This window comes from Mytilus galloprovincialis, chromosome 4 (genome assembly GCF_965363235.1).
Source record: "Mytilus galloprovincialis chromosome 4, xbMytGall1.hap1.1, whole genome shotgun sequence".
Classification (NCBI taxonomy): Eukaryota; Metazoa; Mollusca; class Bivalvia; order Mytilida; family Mytilidae; genus Mytilus; species Mytilus galloprovincialis.
This window is the reverse complement of record NC_134841.1, coordinates 86,012,973-86,032,173: the sequence shown is the minus strand read 5'-3', so window position 1 is coordinate 86,032,173 and position 19,201 is coordinate 86,012,973. Positions and strand designations below refer to the sequence as shown.

The 19,201-nt window shown below is 31.0% G+C and overlaps 1 protein-coding gene across 9 annotated transcripts in view; it reads right to left on the bottom strand.

Moving 5' to 3' along the window:
• The window catches only part of LOC143073243 (exocyst complex component 4-like), a 46,974-nt gene that overhangs the window by 13,629 nt on the left and 14,144 nt on the right, over window positions 1-19,201 (bottom strand). For 2 of the 9 annotated variants that reach the window (XM_076248621.1, XM_076248627.1), the window contains 10 exons: window positions 18,764-18,902; window positions 18,119-18,145; window positions 16,456-16,527; window positions 15,771-15,902; window positions 15,009-15,029; window positions 13,432-13,512; window positions 12,738-12,825; window positions 4,292-4,355; window positions 3,448-3,548; window positions 1,639-1,659 (listed from right to left, as the gene is read on the bottom strand). In XM_076248621.1, the coding sequence (XP_076104736.1) occupies window positions 1,639-1,659; window positions 3,448-3,548; window positions 4,292-4,355; window positions 12,738-12,825; window positions 13,432-13,512; window positions 15,009-15,029; window positions 15,771-15,902; window positions 16,456-16,527; window positions 18,119-18,145; window positions 18,764-18,902 (746 nt within the window). The other 7 variants (XM_076248626.1, XM_076248630.1, XM_076248623.1 and 4 more) reach the window with 6 other exon arrangements.

The window sequence follows — 19,201 nt, the reverse complement described above, 5'->3', positions numbered from 1 at the left end:
TGCCATTCAAAATATGTTTTAGATGACATTATTGTTTAATCTCTTTGTAACACAATAAAAACAACATCCCAAGCAAGGAAATACTGTAATCCTGTCTACATGTTTCATCACTTACAATTGCATCTTCAGGACAACTTAATGATGGGAAACAAATCCTTAGGTACATAAAATGAGGTTCATATGGCGTTTACAAGAGGTTAAGAAGACGTAACGCCACCATTATTGGTTGGACAAAGTTTACGTTAAAATGAAAGTGAAAGTAAAAGGTAATAATTAATTGTCAGTATCTTTTCCAAAATGGACAACACTTCACTGGAAATTCTGTACCATTTCAACTGAACTGAGGTTCTGCTTCCAATTGTGTCAGGAATATTGTGGGATGTATGATAGTTGCACATGTAGGGCCTTGTTGAAATTGTGGTAACTAAATTTGTATATTTGCTGTTATGGAGCACTATACAACCACAAATCAAAATCTTTAAAAAATATCTATACTTGTAATCATTGAATAATAAAAAAAAAATGGCTGTACATGTAATCATTGAATAATAATAAAAAATGGCTATACATGTACCAAGTAAAGGAACAAGCCAATGAAGGTATAATGATTGACTTACAACCCATTTAAATTCAAATAATATCTAAATCAAGCATTTTTAGGAATGGTAATGAGCAAATTACTTGCCACATACAAAATGAAAATAAAAAATAAGCATATACAAAATTTACAGACAATTTTTCTTATTATTCAAACTGTAAACAACATACTGTACATTAATTATAAATATTTTAGGTTTTTTTCCCAGTTTATTTTTTAAAGCTACATGTCAACAAACAGAACGTCAACAGTTCATGCAAACAATAAAAAATAAATGATAACCACAGGCCTTGATGTACAATTAAAAAATCAATAAACATAAATTGTAGTCAGAATTTCTTTGTATTTGTTGGAGGCTGCTTTCTAAACTTCCTATCCCCTAACATCAAGTTATCGTAGGTTACTTATTATCTGATTAGATCTGAACCTAAGGACATAACACCAAAGTAAATGAAACATACACTGGGTGGAAATGTTTTAATGGACTAAAACTAATGTCTTCTTACATCTCTAGAAGTTAGTCCAGTAAGGAAAATGCCCAACAAATACATTCTAGGACTACAAAGGTATTGTAATGGCCAATTAGAATATATATGCAAATATATGGTTAATTAATTGCTAAACTATTTTAACTATTTATGAGACATTTAACAATTCATGATATGAGGGTGTTTGGCATGGCCCCCACGGCCACAATGGTCAAAATATGATATGATGCAAAATTTATGAAATTAAGGGGACAGGGCATGCCCCCAAGGGACAGGAAAACTCTTATCACAGCAATTAAATATTTGTCAAAGGAGAACATAGAGGTTAAAGAGAGCCACTTTCAGTAGGACTTGCTTCTTTACTTCCCAAGATGCATCATTACACCAAGTCAATGGCTTCTTTACTTCCCAAGATGCATCATTACACCAAGTCAAAGTTAAAATTAGTACTCGTAGATCTGGATATGGATGTCAAACTTAAAAGAATCAACAAATGAAAGATGCAACATCATAAGAAACATGCAAATTTATTAAACATTAACCCATATCTACCAGAGATAATGATCTGAAGGCCTAGGAATAAAGATAGCATTTCACATTTGTGTTTTGTTTCATGATTTCTTTAGAAGATGTATAGCATTTACATATTTAGGTGAAGTTTTGTGGTGACAATAATTTTAAATGAAGATGAAACATATTTTTCTCTGAAAGGAAAATAATAGGTCAATTTTCTATTGAAAGTTGAAAGTTGCAAACAAAATTTTATTCATATTGCGAAAGCTCATGAAGATTATGGGAAAACAAAATAGATATTATGAAAGCGGATGAAACATTGGTACAAGAGTAAATATAAAATATAAAAATAAATGCCCTTGATCACATTTGAATTATGTTTTGATCAAGAAAATGGTGAACGCTCACTAAAGGACAGCATTGATGATTATGGTCATTTCATAATGTAGGTTTTTTTAATTGCTATATGTCATTTCATGAAAAAGTAAACTTATACATGTATTCAAATGATTAGAAGAGTAGGGGAAAAAAATATGGTTTTATGTTAAATGTGGGCATGAATACATGGATTTTGAGGAACCTTTTCTAGTGTTTAAATTTTTGCAGTTATAATGATTAAGGATTATTCCTTCAATCTGGTTGTGGCAAACAAATAAACATGCACATTTAATGCATTTAGTAATGTCATGTCATATCATGAAAAATGTTCATAAAACAGTTGATGCATAAAAAAGATAAAACAAGATTCTCGTTTCTCAAACTGTATAGAATTAGGCAATAATGTTAAATAATACGTTATTAAGAAAGAGGCAAGATATCTTGCACATTAAAACAAATAAGAAGGGGAGATTACAAGAAAGCATCACAATATCAAAACACAAAGTCACATGACAACAATACAACAACATGTGACCTGACTTACTTCCATCTTCTTCATCAACTATCAACAAATTTCAAGTATATTAAAAAAATTGTATTATTAATGATTTACAGTAAAATTCTTGAAGCTATTATTGTAGTTTTTCAAATCTTGGTCAAAATAAAAGTTTATTACATTTTTTGATAATAAACCAAAAAATAATTAAATTTTCGTTTTCAAATAAAAATATAATACCATTTTGCTTCCTTAAAACCATGGTGAGCATTCATTTTTCATTTGTAAACTTGACAGTTAAGGTGAACCATGCAATCTGCAGTTCTTATCAGGTTATTTTGCAAAAAGATGATTTTATTGGCCATTTAAGGCACTCTTTCTTTGTTTCTATATTTTCACAATACATTTTTACAACACATAAGCAAACCAACTGTTTAATACCATATAATATAGATGATATATACCCCTAACCAATGTGTAGTGATAGGAAACAAAGACAGGGAACACAGAAGCTTTTTTGTTATTACCTCACTGTATTTAGATCTTTGTTTGTTCATAATGCAAAATGTGTCAAGGTGGGTTCAAAAATGGCAGCCATGATATAGCTATTAAAGAGAGCTGATAGCAGTTTCAAATGCCAACAAACAATCAATTTTAGTGTGAAGGCCAAATGAAAAATGACATTTGATTTCATTGTGTTGTGTTATTGACATATGTCCTAAAACCCTTAAAAGTTCTGAGGACCTTTTCTATCAAAACAGGTAAAAGACAACTTCCATATTACCTTCAATCCTAAATGTGATTGTCAATGCTTTGGAAAGAATGAATGAATGACCTTAGTTTGTTAGTTTCACTTTCAGACACAAATACCATTCTTATATTTATAATAGAAATCAGTATTATAGTGTGTTTATTGATGAATCAAGTATGATATGTAAGAATGCTCAGTTCTATATAACTACAAAGTTGTTTACCTTTAGTAGCTGCAGCTATGCTTGAGGAGACTGTGGCATGAACTTGTCCAAGAAATATATTCTGTATGAATTCAGTTACAAACGACTGTAAACTTGATGTTCTATAAAATAAGAAAAAAGAAAAAAGTTACACTGCATATTTTCTTGCTAAGCATACCCCCACTCATAAATCATTGTATGAGAAAACAAAAAGTGGATGTCTAGCAGTTCCAAAAAGATTCAACAAGTTATCACTGTCAAGTTGCAGATAATTTAGTTTAGTAGTATTGGAGAAATATGTGACAAAAATATCAAGTTCATTCATAATGTTGATACATTCAAAGAATCTGTAAACAAAAAGAATGTGTCTGACAGGTGTGATAAGTGTGCACATCTTACAACTCATTTCTGTCAAGCTAATAACAATATATATTAAGTCATTCTGTTTACACCTATATATGATGTATATATAATGAATGTTTAGTTACTGACCAAATATGAAGTCTTTCTGGTCTAGTTCCCTAATAGGAAGGTAGAGAAAACACTTTTTGGATAAGGTTAATGCAACATGTTTTGCCTGAACTTTAATACAAATAACTGTAAACTGAATGTTCTGTAAAACACACACACATACAATATATACTCTGCATTAAATCTGGTCAAATGAGGATACTGTAATTCAATTCCAAGGTCACAAAATAGTATTTGTCATTTATATTCTGAAAATGAAATGCAATGCATCATTAAAGGCAATTTAATTTTTTGCTCTGAACGGTTAGCTGTCAAGATCCTTTGTTTTTATTTAGTGATCATATTGTAAATCACATCAGTATCTACCCCTTATTATTTCTCTTATCTTACTTACCCGTCTTGACAAGCTACTGCATCTTCTACTTCTTTAATGAAGGCTTCTAATGGCATGAATATGGCTGTAAAAAAAGTTATAAAAATATCATATCCTGGAATTTGAGTATCTTGAAACAATCCAACATCTAGATATTTGATCCTATATCAATTTCCAGTTACGGAACATTATTTCAAATACTCCATTTAAACTTCATTTGAGATTTAACAGCTTTCTTCATTTTCTAATATTGAATAATTGATATTATTTTGGCCCTATTTGACTTACTTCCATCTTAAAAACAATATATATTAAGGCGAAGTGTACGTAATTGCACGCCTCTAGCGGAATACGGGATTAAAAACGTTCGTCGTTAGTTACGCAAGTTATCTCCCTTACTCCAAGAAAGGACACATGAAAGAGAAACTACTTTTTGCGGTCTATAATGAATCCAACAAGCACGCCTGTGCTGTCTTAAACCTCATAGAAATTATATATATAACTCCAACTAGGAATCACAGCATTCTGTACGTTGTTCTGTGTGCAGTCTGACTTAAAAACACTGGTTCTTTTTTTGTTTTAGACGCGTCGGAGAAGGCATTTCGTGTTTATGATATCATCAGAAAGAAAAAACACCTCACAACAAAATTATAAACAAATAAACAAATAAAGATGTAACATTTTTTCTTCTATTGATATCAAATTAATTAGAATAAAACCTGAATTGACCCAACAATATCGTCAGTTTAAAAAGCCGTAGTCTTGAACGAAAAACACAGTACTCAACGTAAAGTTTTAAAAATGAATAACAGGTTACAAATAATTAATGAAAGACGTGTTAATTTAATTGTTTAATTAAAAGAAGACGTTGAAATGTTCGTATTTTGTGCAATTGAAAATTTAATGACATGATTTATATTCATATAAGATATCAGACGATACCAAGAGAATAATTTGACCACTAGTGCAACACTTACAAGTAGGAAGAACAAAGACGGAAAACAAACAAAAAATAAACAAATTATGCCCTAAAAATTACTCAGTAACTTAAAAATTGTCTCACTCTAACATTTATCTTAAAATAAGTAAAAATTATTTCATTCAACTCCCAGTTTTCAACTTTTTCTACATGTGCAGAAAATAAACAGGGTGTCTTCTATTCCGTCCGCAATTTATGGGAAAACTAAATCTAAATTTAGAAACATATTGAAATTGAAAGTACACATGTAAGATAAAATATAACATGTCATTTCTTCTTTCACAAATTCCAATTTCGAAGAGATATATAGCGAAATCTGTTTTCTTTTATTGTGCCTGTGTGCAGCATTCAAAATTAGAGAATGTAATTTTGAAGTATCAAGTCTCAATTCAAGATTATGAATGAATAGAATATAGAATTACGGGGGGAGGGGGGAGGGTAGGACCTTTATCGGAATTCCGGGATCGAGTGTTTTTAAGCTCGGGATTTCGGAATTGACCCTTTCGGGATTTTTTTTTTTTTTTTCAAGTTCGGGACCTAGGGATTTAGTGTTTTTAAGCATGGGATTTCGGGATCTGGATCCCTCCTTCCCTCTTCCCTCTATTATGGTTAAAGAAAAGAGGTCAGGGAAGTTTTGTGATACTTGTAACTGCGATTAAATATTTAGTGAAATGAGAGGTGAAATGTGTTCAGACTATTACATTTCGATTTTTTTTAAAATTTAACCCAAGTTTACTGCAAGGGGTGTTTAAAGACCTCGATGATTATCCATGAGGATCTCGCACTCGGTTAGCTCTAGGTTTTCACCTAGTTCATGATCATACAAGAATTGAGAAGACTGTGGTTTACTAGTCTTATAATATGAGACTTTGGAGTTCATATAATTTACATTCAACGTTTTTATCGAATATTTCAAGGCTTTTTGACTATCAATGTTGCCCCCCCCCCTTTTCCAATTGATTGGATAAAATGAATGGATTGCCGCCCCTATTTCAAACTGAGGTCCTATAAACTGACTGGTATTCGAATTTGTTAAAAGAAATAATTGGTATCTCTGACTCATATTGATTCAATACCGTAATGCGAAAAACAATCATTTGTTTCCGCGAATTCCGAACAGTTAGAAATATATTCCCGAGTTTCAATTTGAGTAACTCGAATAATTCAAGCCCTTTCCGTGTCCGATTTTCTCCCACACGAGAAATGTAGCATTCGTACATCAGCTGAATAATACGACTGAATTATTCGGGTTACAATTTGTGTAAATCCCGAATGCACATAAAAGTAAAGGTCCAGCCCAACTTTCGGAAAAGGACTGTTGTAGATTTCAGATTGATTTCCAGAAATAAAAATCATACAAAAATGTTTCACGCAAATATTCGTCTTCAGACGTGTAAAGTTATACAACGGTTACTAGCCGGTCTGGGTTGTGATAAAAAGAAGATCATGCAACGCATAAAATATATAATGTCGTGTCTCAGGGATGTGTTGAATTATAGAGATGCTTATGCGGCACAAAGATAAGATTAATTTACCCAAATGTACTAAGAATTACCACACAACTTAAATTTACTTAAATATTGATTTGTTATCCTGTGCCAGACAGATGGCTGATATTCTGAGAAGAGACCTTGATGAAATGAAGTTTTATGGGAACAAAGATTTTGAAAACACGTCGCAGTGTTTAGATTTTAACAAAAATAAGGCACCAAGGTCGAAAATAGTTCTAGTTCATAATGAAGAAAATGTCAACCGTTTTCTAGCTTGGTGATCTCCGCATGCACCCGAATATAATAGACAAATACAATACAATAGTACACAACACGTAACATAAAGAACTAAAGACAGAGCAACATGAACTCCAACAAAACGGTATATATTTCATACAAGTATAGAACTATATGAAGCGTCGTAACTGTTGCAGCGACGTCAATAACGTTGTCGTTGTTTTTTGTTTTTTTACACGCAAAATTCAACTTTAACAGGGTATAGCTTGAAAAGTAGCACGGTTGCTAAGGACTTTCTTTGCACCAATCGATTCCTCAGACATTTTAGAATCGTCTCCTAAATTTAAAAAAAAATCGATTGTCTAATATAATAGAAAATCTTGGAAATGTAACAATTCCTGCCGAATTTCACGATTTTCCCTATATATCCTTTGTAATTTTGGTGTATGATGCTGTTAACTTCAACAGCTCGCATCTCAAAAACGAAAACGGTTACCCCCTTTTTTTATTTTATTTTCCGATTTATTTTTACAAGTAGAATCTACATGTAAATTTTTTTTTAAATCAATTGTGTAGCTTAATTACGTACACTTCGCCTTAAGTCATTCTGTTCACACCTTGCATCTAATTATATATATAATGAATGTTTAGTTAATGACCAAATATAAAACAATTGGTCTGACTTTTTCTCTTGTGTGACATACAGAGGGACCGAGGTAAAATATAATGCCCTTCATAATAAACTGTTATCACAGAGATATGTCTCGCCTTTTTTTGTACTATCATTGACTAAACATTAGCAGTTCATCTTAAACTGATCTAATCACAAACTAATACATGTTAACTAAGATAAGTTTCAAAGTCATTAGACTGTGACTGAGGGGCAAGGTCAAATATTCTCCATGGAAATGAGATGTGCCAATGCTTATACAACTGAATACCAATTAACATTGGCTTACCACTAATGGTTCCACTTGAACTGACTTAATCACAAACTAATACATAATAATTTTTTCAAAGTCAATAGACCATGACTAAGGGGGCGGAGCCAAATTATCTCCATGGAAATGAGATATACCAATGCTTATACAACTGCATACCAAATATCATTCACCTACCACTTGTGGTTCCCCATAAACTGACCTAATCACAAACTAATACATGTAAAATAAGCAAAAGTTTCGAAGTCAATAGACCATGACTGAGGGGGCAGGGCCAAATAATCTCCATGGAAATGAGATGTTCTAATGCTTATACAACTGCATACCAAATTTGATTGACCTACCACTTGTCATTCACCATTAGACCTAATCACAAACTAATACATTGTTGATGCCGTCGCAGCCGCCGGAAACAGCATACCTGTCTCGCTTTTTGACTCCATCAAGGCGAGACAAAAATACAAGAGGTGCTAATAGCATCATATAGTAAAATTCTGAGTAAGCTATATCAATTCATGATAAGAGATTTAGGAGAGAAGCAGATACAAATGTGTTCTAGACTGTGCAGATATGACAAAGGCGTATTTAAGCTTACACATCTGCAAAAGATTAGGAAACCAGAAAAATTAGTCTAAAAAAATATTATAAATCAGATACATTTTCATATCACAGTGAATTAATTTAGAGATATATCTTTTTATGATCAAGCCAGAGAACAAAAATGTCTATAAAATTTCTAAAACTATGAATAAATTATACTTGAGTTATGAAATTAAGAACAGGCCTTAACCAAAGATTCATATTTCATATCATATCAATCATGCCTATAAATTATCTTTAATTTTGTATTTAAAACTAAACTACAGATTTTACTGCCAACAATCTATTAATATATTTATTGCTGATTTAAAATATTTTCTCACTAAATGCTGCCAAAAAAATCATAATAACACAGATTTTAAATCACATTTAAATCCCCAGGAATCATTAGAGGAAAACACATAATTCAAATTTATAGTAAAGATGATTGTGATAACATGGATAAGTGTTAAATATTTTTAAAATCTTAAGATGACTGACATTTAAATTTAACAATATTTCATGAAAATATCATGTTACAATGTAATCTATAATTATGAATTATACTGAATGAGCTCAGTAGTATTTTTTGTTAAATGGGTGATAAACATTGCTTCATTTGAAAATAATCTGTCTTGGATGTTGAGGATTAAACTTCAAAAATTACTAAATGAAGTTTTAATTTTTCTTGAACATAAAATCGACAAAAAAAGAATTAGTGAGCTGGTAACAGAAAATGGAATTTCAAGCTGTAAAACAATATAACACAAATTTTCCAGGGATTTTTAAAATAATTACTTGTTCAGATAATTCAGCATGGTTATGCAACAACCGGACTAAAATCTTAAAACACGTTTCAACATCAGGAAACACTCTTGAAGAAATTACAACCATACCAGTGTGGTATACCGATGTAGCAATCACCAACACAGGAGATCTGCTGTTCTCAACGGAGGAAAATAATCTTAAAGTCATACCTTTTGGAACAGAAACACCTATAGAAGCCCCAAATATAAGGGTACCAGCAGGAAGAATAGTGACCATTCATTTAAATGAAGAAAGGCGTAAAATCATTCTAGGAGTTTGTATGAAAGAATTTAATAGGCAAGGACAAATTGTTGTACTCGATGAGGAAGGGAACCATGAAAGAACGTATCCACTTTTCACTGCTCCGAATAGTATTGCTACCCACAAAAACATTATTGCCGTCGTAGACAGAGCAGATCATCACACAAGAGACAGTAGTGGAAGAGTTTTCATCTTAGATTTGGACCAGGATAAAGTGACCAATGTTTATAAAGGTTATGCCGATTCTTTTATGAATGGAAGCCATCCATTTAAACCATATGATATTGTGTACACAAAAAGGAACACATTTATAGTATCAGATACATGTATAAACAATCCAATATTACATGTTTTGGACATTCAGGGCAATTATCTAACATTCTGTAATACAAGGGATGAACTAGGAATTTGTCTGCCACTGTCATTGGCTATAAATAAAGATGGCTTCCTGTTCATTGGATCACAAACATATAAAGGCAGTTCTCATGCAAACCTCTATGTTGTGGAAATATATTAACTTTGTTTTTGAAGTTTTTGGTAGGGCAGATATATCTTTTAAATGATTACATCAAAAATTTTAAAATCTATATAAAATTCTATATGTTTACATAATTTTAAAAGACACTTCCCTCATAGAATCGATTATTAGAAATTTACTTAATATTTTAAATTCTGCAATGATTGGATTTTGTTTTGAGATGTTCCATTATCTCTAAGAAATATACATTTGACTGTTGACACCTACAGACAGCTAGCCTAATCAAATTAAAGTAGTTAACAAATCAGCTTCTAAATTCTTATCCCAAACATAATATCAAGAAAGGTCAGACATTTTTTTAAATGTTTTTTTTTTTTTTTAATTCCAGTAAAATGATACAATGATTCTTAGGTTAAATTTTTTTACAAACTGACAAAAATTAATGTTAAACAAAATTAATACATTGATTTCCCAGTTAAATAAAAACCGATAATTTCACATGTGAAATAAACGTGGTTATTTCACTCTCTGACGTCATACAACAATAGGCGTTGTCAAGATGTCGATAACGGCGGATCAAAACGAATTGTGAATGCGTAGAAAAAATACGTAGTTCCTTACATGTTTTACATAAATTTCTTTAAAGAACAAGCCATTTGCCAATGTAATAAAAAGAATAACTAATTAAAGAATTCAAATGTCGAAAAATATTCAACTCATGCACTACACGCATTCATGAATTAATGTGTTGTTCGGTCACTCGTTGAATATTTTTCTCTATTTGAATTCTTCGATTAGTTATTCTATAAATAAAGTTTTTTTAACCAACATCAATCATATCATGTAGTTCTATGAGATCCCACTGACTAAAGGGGAGAACATATCATATGGTTCAAACTGTTCAGTAGGGGAAATATTCTGGAGGTAGTTCGTCAACCCATTGACCAAAGTGGAGAACAAATAAGAAGGTTTCAACCATTGAGTAGGGAAAATTTTCTGGTGGCAGGTCTTCAACAGAAAAATAGTTAAAATTTATTACACAGAGCAGTACATGTCAGGAAATATCGGCTTGTGTAACAAAGCCAGTAGTAGAATTAGTGTTTTTTACCTTGTATTATGTATATTATGTTTTGTAATTATAAATGAATAAACTATATAAGCATTAAAACATACTAACAGTTGTGTAACGAATGAATACCCTGAAGTCCTTTGTTTCTCTATTAAGAGGTATGACTGTTTTAGGCAGTTATATTATATGTAAGGGAAGTAAGGGAAATGTCTTTTCTCTGACTTCAAATACAAACCCTTAGTATATTTTAGTTAACAGTATCATATTTTTAATACTTGACAAACACAAAATTATAGATTTGGAAAGGTGCATGTGTTCTAATATTTACCTATGATGTTGTTGACACTGGGTTTACACCTTTCCTGTGATATTTACCTGTGATGTTGTTTACACTTTTCTTGTGATATTTTAAAACCTGTGACCTTGTTGACACTTTGTTTACACATTTGCTGTGATATTTACCTGTGACCTTGTTGACACTTTGTTTACACATTTCCTGTGATATTTACCTGTGATTTTGTTTACAATGGGTTAACACCTTTCCTGTGATATTTACCTGTGATGTTGTTTACACTTTTCCTGTGATATTTACATATGACCTTGTTGACACTGGGTTTACACATTTACTGTGATATTTACATATGACCTTGTTAACACTTTGTTTACACATTTACTGTGATATTTACCTGTGACCTTGTTGACACTTTGTTTACACATTTCCTGTGATATTTACCTGTGATGTTGTTTACACTGGGTTAACACATTTGCTGTGATATTTACCTGTGACCTTGTTGACACTTTGTTTACACATTTCCTGTGATATTTACCTGTGATGTTGTTGACACTTTGTTTACACATTTCCTGTGATATTTACCTGTGATGTTGTTTACACTGGGTTAACACATTTGCTGTGATATTTACCTGTGACCTTGTTGACACTTTGTTTACACATTTCCTGTGATATTTACCTGTGATGTTGTTTACACTGGGTTAACACCTTTCCTGTGAAATTTACCTGTGATGTTGTTTACACTGGGTTAACACCTTTCCTGTGATACTTACCTGTGATGTTGTTTACACTGGGTTAACACATTTGCTGTGATATTTACCTGTGATGTTGTTGACACTTTGTTTACACATTTCCTGTGATATTTACCTGTGATGTTGTTTACACTGGGTTAACACATTTGCTGTGATATTTACCTGTGATGTTGTTTACACTGGGTTAACACATTTGCTGTGATATTTACCTGTGACCTTGTTGACACTTTGTTTACACATTTCCTGTGATATTTACCTGTGATGTTGTTTACACTGGGTTAACACATTTGCTGTGATATTTACCTGTGACCTTGTTGACACTTTGTTTACACATTTCCTGTGATATTTACCTGTGATGTTGTTTACACTGGGTTAACACATTTGCTGTGATATTTACCTGTGACCTTGTTGACACTTTGTTTACACATTTCCTGTGATATTTACCTGTGATGTTGTTTACACTGGGTTAACACATTTGCTGTGATATTTACCTGTGACCTTGTTGACACTTTGTTGACACATTTCCTGTGATATATACCTGTGATGTTGTTTACACTGGGTTTACACCTTTCCTATGATATTTACCTGTGATGTTGTTTACACTTGGTTTACACACCATCTGATGTTTACCAAGTCCAACTTCTGATAAAAGGTTGACATGAAATAAATTTCCCTGTAATAAAATTTTAAAAAACCACAATGAGTAGTTTGAAACTTTTTGACTTTTGTTTTTCCACCCATATATTGCATACAAAAAGTTTAATCTACCTAACACATTTATCCTACTCATGGTAGTACTTAAAACATGGAGACGTCTTTAATTTGAGGGTTACACTGCCTCACTTTACACTTTTCTGCTCTTGAATTTTTTAACTGAGAAGGAAGTTCATTACAATTAAAAAAATTGGAAATTGAACATAAATTCTGATAAATATGTATCTCATCTATTCCTAAAGTAGTCTTGCTTTTAAGAATGCAAGTTTTAATTGTGTTTCTTTTCAAACTACATAGGCAGTTTTCCAATGGTTTAAGTTATATTGGTATACTAGCAGATGATTTGGTACTAGTAAGTAACTGAAACATGAAAAGGAAATCACAGTCAACTAAAGTTTCATGAACTCTGAAATTCAAGCTTTTTAAAAATCATTATCATCTTTGTCACTTTATCAGCATACAGATGTTGTGTTTTCTGTAACATTTGTGTTCGAAAAGAAGCATACATTTATATTGTTGAACAATGTACCCAAAAAAGTGAAATAAAAGTCTTATCAATACTTACTGTATCAAAAGTCATGTTATCATCCACATAGCTGTTGGTACTCATAGCATGGATAGAAGCATCAAATCTAAACAATGATATCTGTAATCAAAACAACAAGTATAAGTATATAGAAATTCACTAGTGTCACTGGAACCAGGTCAGGTGTTGTTATTTACTGTTTCTTGCTTAATAACATCTGCTGGCAAATAATACATGCTTATTCCATATGAACCTGAACAGGAAGTCAAATACAAAAATGTAATAAACATAGCAGGTAAAATAAGTTAATGGAAAAATATCTGATTTTCATTTTCATAAACATGTAGATCTAGTTCTATATGCTAATGTGCTTTATCAAGATATTAAGATATTCTACCAATCCAGTGTATATAATGTATATATGTAGATCCCTCTGTTAACCAGAGCACCCTTCGAGAGCTTTGAGGGTACAGACACACTTCAGTGAAATAATTGTAAACTCCCAATCTGGATAAATGGAGATGTGCCACTAATGTATTTACAGCAACAGATTCAAAAAGATTCAAGCAGTTGCCACAAAAATGAGGTCAAGGACAATGAACATATACAAGTTTTTCAATAAATTGTCTGTATTCTTTTATTCTAATGCAAGAGTTAAGAAGAAACACAAGCTATTTGTTTTACTCTCCTTTTCGAAAAAAAAATATATGTTGTAAAACAAAGCATATTTAATTGTTAAAACTTACTCCAACTTCTAGAAGCAGCAGAATTAATTTTCATATAAAACTGAAAAACTAGATTGTTTTTATATTCACTTAGTTTTCTTTCTATACAGACACAGAATCAAAGCTTTTCTTATGTTTTGTTTCATGAAAACAAATTGTATTCTGAACAAGACTTTAAAACAGGAAGAAATGCATTGATAAAAAGAGTCCTCTTAGGCTAACTGCAATATTAATAGTATGGGAATTTAGGGCATTAAATGCAGAATGACATATCTCTGTGAAACTGACATTCTTCCTAATTTCACAAATAAAATACCACAGAATACTCTGTTACTGTAATAAAGTAATCTATTTTCCATTAACTGTGTAAGTAATATTGCTGAAGTTAATTCCCTGTCACTTTAAGTAGTTTGATATTTGAATGTATGCATATCTTTCATTGTATGGATACTGTTAATTTTAAAATTATTGCAAGGTTTGTATTCATCACGTGGTATTCATGCGTATGACTGAGTGAACATCGCAATAATAAGGATTCACATCCTGATATCAAAAATATATATATAACTGCTTTTCCCGTAAATCAGACATTTTTGTCCATTTTCAAAATATTGCAATATAAAATGCATGCATTAATTTCTGATTTTACAGTAGTGGATTATTTGTAGGTATTTTTTGTTATGGTTTCTTGTTTATTCTGAAAGATAATCCTTCACTCCTACTGATAATCTATCAAATGGACTCCATGTTCTGCTTGTTATGTCTATATATCAGTATATGAATAGTATGAAAATTAGTGAAGCTTTATGCCAATTATTGTTAAACTATGAGATTTATACTACTAAGGGAGATAATTTGAAAGCATATTTATAAAATCTTTGAATATTTGACCTTATCACTCTTTCCATGGTGCTACAAACAGAATAATTGTTTAGACTTTAAGTTATACATAATTCTAGAAGAAATGTAAACTACATTTCAAATGGAAAATAAAACTATTGTCAACAAATATAGGGCAATAATTAATCACAATGAGACAATACAAACAGAATATAAGTAATGCAAAATTTGTCACACTATAAATGATGAAAATCAGAAAATAAAAAAAAATAAAACTGATTATTGTGAAAAAAATTGATTAATGTGTTATATCAAAATGGTCTTTTTATATATTATCTTATACAAAGACTACCTTAAATCTTTGTAAATTTGTATAAGTAAAGTAAATGATTTATACTTAGAGGTTTCATTTTAGTTAAAATATTTAGCAAAATGTTATTCAAAATTCATTTTTATACAATTATGTTCTTCATATTATGGATGGGGGATTGCTCCTTTTGTCAAGAGGTAAGACTTGTTAAGTATGTACACTAGTACACATTATTAGTGATCTTGATGTACTAGGTGCATATTGAAACCCGACATATCCTTCTTATTTTTTTAATACTTTCTGAGTACCTGCATAGACATGGGGATTATTCTGTTACCATTGAATGTATACCAGTGTTGAATAGCCATGTAACTAACAGTTTAGGTTCATTAAAAAAATGTTCTCTGCCTGCTATCAACTGACAAGGTTTAATTATAAGGATTCTCTTAAATTCATACCGGTCCCCATAAACATTATATATTACGTTAGTCTTCTGATATTACCTTTTTTGATTTGGTTGGCTTTTTCTTACTGAAGTAAGAGTTTATGTCTGTACTTGGTTCATCAAAACTTGTGGGAGTTCTTTGTCTGGATGATGTCTGTACATCTAAATATTCTCTTAGAACTAGTTCCAGCTGTAAATAGAAACAAGAGCTGTCAGAATGACATTAAACTGGACTTTTTAACATTTATTTGTGTCCTGGCATTTGTCAATATCACAAGGACCAAAACTCCTAAATGGTAAAAGTAACAACATTTTAAAATTTGAAAAGCTTTGGTTGAATGGTTCATTAGTAAATGCAGCGACATGACTTGAAACACCATTTTTCAATCTTTCAAGAACCATAACTACTGAAAAGGAAAAGTGAAAATCGCCATTATTGAAATTGACCTCCATTATGTCATCAGTAACTACATATTTAAATTTGAAAAGCTTTGGTTGAAAAGTTCATTAGCAAAAGCCCGGACAAGACTGGAAAATTTCTATAAAGTGGTATCCAGATCTTGGCAGAACCAGATAATCACATATCCCTGAAAATGCAAGGTGTCCACAATCCACAAATTGAACCACTACTAATAGACAATTACAATAGCATATATTTGAAAAAATTTGCAATCTTATCTTAAAAACAAGACAAGAAGATGCTATATTGTTTATCTATAATCAATTTCAATATCAATACTTACAACTGCTTGTATCTTTGACCACACATCATTCATATCATATAACAATTCATTTCTTACTGGTACACCAGACACCTGCGTAAAATAAATGTTTGTGTAAAGTTTCTCAATCAAGCTCAACAAAATTTAAAACCTCATAGGTGTACTGTATTATAAAGAAGTTTGTGATTTTTTTTGTCCATACTTGATGAATTGTGGCAGGAAATTTTGTATGTCTAACAGCGAGATAGATGCTTTAAACAAAAATAAAGTTATAAAGAAAGAAAAACACGTCCTTTGACAATTAGTGTGAAATCTTTATTATTGAGATGATTGACTGTTGGATATGTAGTCAACTTATTGCACCAGTCTTTTTTAATTTTTTATACATGCTCAATTCATCTATTTTTGTTGCATTTTAAATTTATAGGTCAGAGATTATACAAAAATAAAAATAATGTTCTTTATTTCCTAATGAAAGTTCCTATAGAGTGTTTCTTGCAAGCTTTAGTGAAAGCTAAAAGATGCAGTTATATTAAAGACATTCTAGTAGATTGACCATAACCAACCCTTGTAAACAGGCCTAAGAAGTTAATGAGGGATGATTCTGAAAAATATCAGAAGGTAAAGCATGCTCACACCAAAATTCAGAAAGTTCCTGTGAAAAAAGCAACAAAAGTTTCATATAAGGCCTTTTATATGTCTTTGAAAATAATTGTGAACAAGATGTTGAAGAGCAATGAATATGAAAATGATTATTGACCTTAATTGTTTGCCCCAAAAATGTTAATTTGGTGTGACACTAAATTATAACAAAGAATTGAGCCTACATTGCCAAATGTCAATTTGATCAAAATTGAGCAAGATGCAAATGGCAAACTAGTTCTAGGAATATTTAAAATAACAATGTCATACTGGTAATAAACATAGTGATGAAACAACATTTCTAGACACATGAAATATTTTCAAAAATGTGTCCATTCTGTACACACGAATACAAGTGACATGCATTGTTCAAACATGCACTTTTATACATGATTATCACAATTTAGATGTGTTTTACAAAGACATGAATATGTTTTAAGTGAGAAGAAAAAATATAAAAGGATTAAGTTTTTAATGGTCCCATCAATTAAATTAAACACAAAATATAATAATTCATCATGCAAAAATATACTGCTTTTAAAAAACAAAACGAAACAACATAGGCTGAAAAAGCATACATAACTATACAGTCAGTAAGTTTAAGGATCCTTATTGCCCAGTGAAAGCTAAAATTGTTGAATACATTTTTTGTTCAGTTGCTGATTGTAAAATAGGTGAGAAGAAAAAATGCCATATTTCTGGTTAATAGAACCACCCCTTTGTTTGACCCTGACTGAATTTTATGTTTCCTTGTTTTTGGTACTAGAGTTCCATGTTTCCACATAAACTATACTCCAGTTAAAACAAAAAAGGAGGATTCATTTGAGAATCCATATCCATTGTCAATTGTAACCAGAAAGACAACATTATTATCAAAATAGAGTCTTTTTTTATAAAAAAAAAACAACAAGGGTATGAGTAAATGTAAATATTGATGAATAACAACTGTATTCAAACAAGTAGAAAGTAAATAAACAAGGAAACAAAAACAACATATAAGGATACAAAATCATAATACAAACAGCAAGATCCCAATACACACCTCATCGACTGTCTCCTCAGGTGTCGGCTTAAATAGTAAATACCAATTGTGTCATAACATAACATTTATGTCAGCCTCGCGAGTGTGGAAATCTACTTTTGAGTTCTCATTTATAAAAAGATTGGCTAAAACAACACTAAGTTCACTGTTTCCTAACATTAAGTTCTATGCCTATACTATACTGCTTCAAATATTTTTTGTAGAACCCTGGTGTTTTTTAAAAACATAATACTTATCCCAATAGTGCCAGAAATCTTACTTTTTAAAGAAGAATACATAAAAATTGCCAACCAATGTAATTTTTATAAATGTATTCGTAGTGAAGAAAATTCTCAATCATTAGTTAATACTTATTTCAATATTTGGATAATAATATATCTGAAGAGTTCTTTTCATCTGATTTGGGACAGTCAAGATAAATAGATGAAAAAAGATGAAACAGATGAAAATGATGACAAAAGACATGTAGAATGAAGAAATCAAATGTATATTACTGTATTTTTTTCGGTTAAAAAAAGTGACATTAAAAGCGGCAACAAATATTTGGCTAAAACAAAGAAATAGCTGACAATTAAGAGAAATCACTGATTTTATCAAATAAAGGAAATAAAGGAATAAATAAATGTTAGAAAAAACTATACATACTATAATTCTCTGTAAGTTACGAAGTACAATCTTGTGCATCCTGGCAACATTTCTGAATTGGTGAAATACATTTTCTAGAAGTTCCAATAAAAATCTTGGTTGATTCTGGCTAGATAAAGACTCTCCTTGTTGTGCATAACTGCAAGGAAAAGATATACAGCACAAGTTAACTTTTAGTTAGAAATTATTACATAGAATGAAATTCAAAACAGTGTGGCTGTGGCCATTGATTGACACATTAAATTCATCCATTGACTGGGACAATTTACGTGAACGTTTGTCTGTAACGACCACTGCTCACGACGTACCTACGATAGACATTTAAACTGTGGGGTCACCAAAGGTTTCTTAACGCCTTTAATTATAAAATAATTCGAAAAATTAATCAGGAATAACCTTTATGTTTTGATTTATATAATTGATATAAATCAAAACATC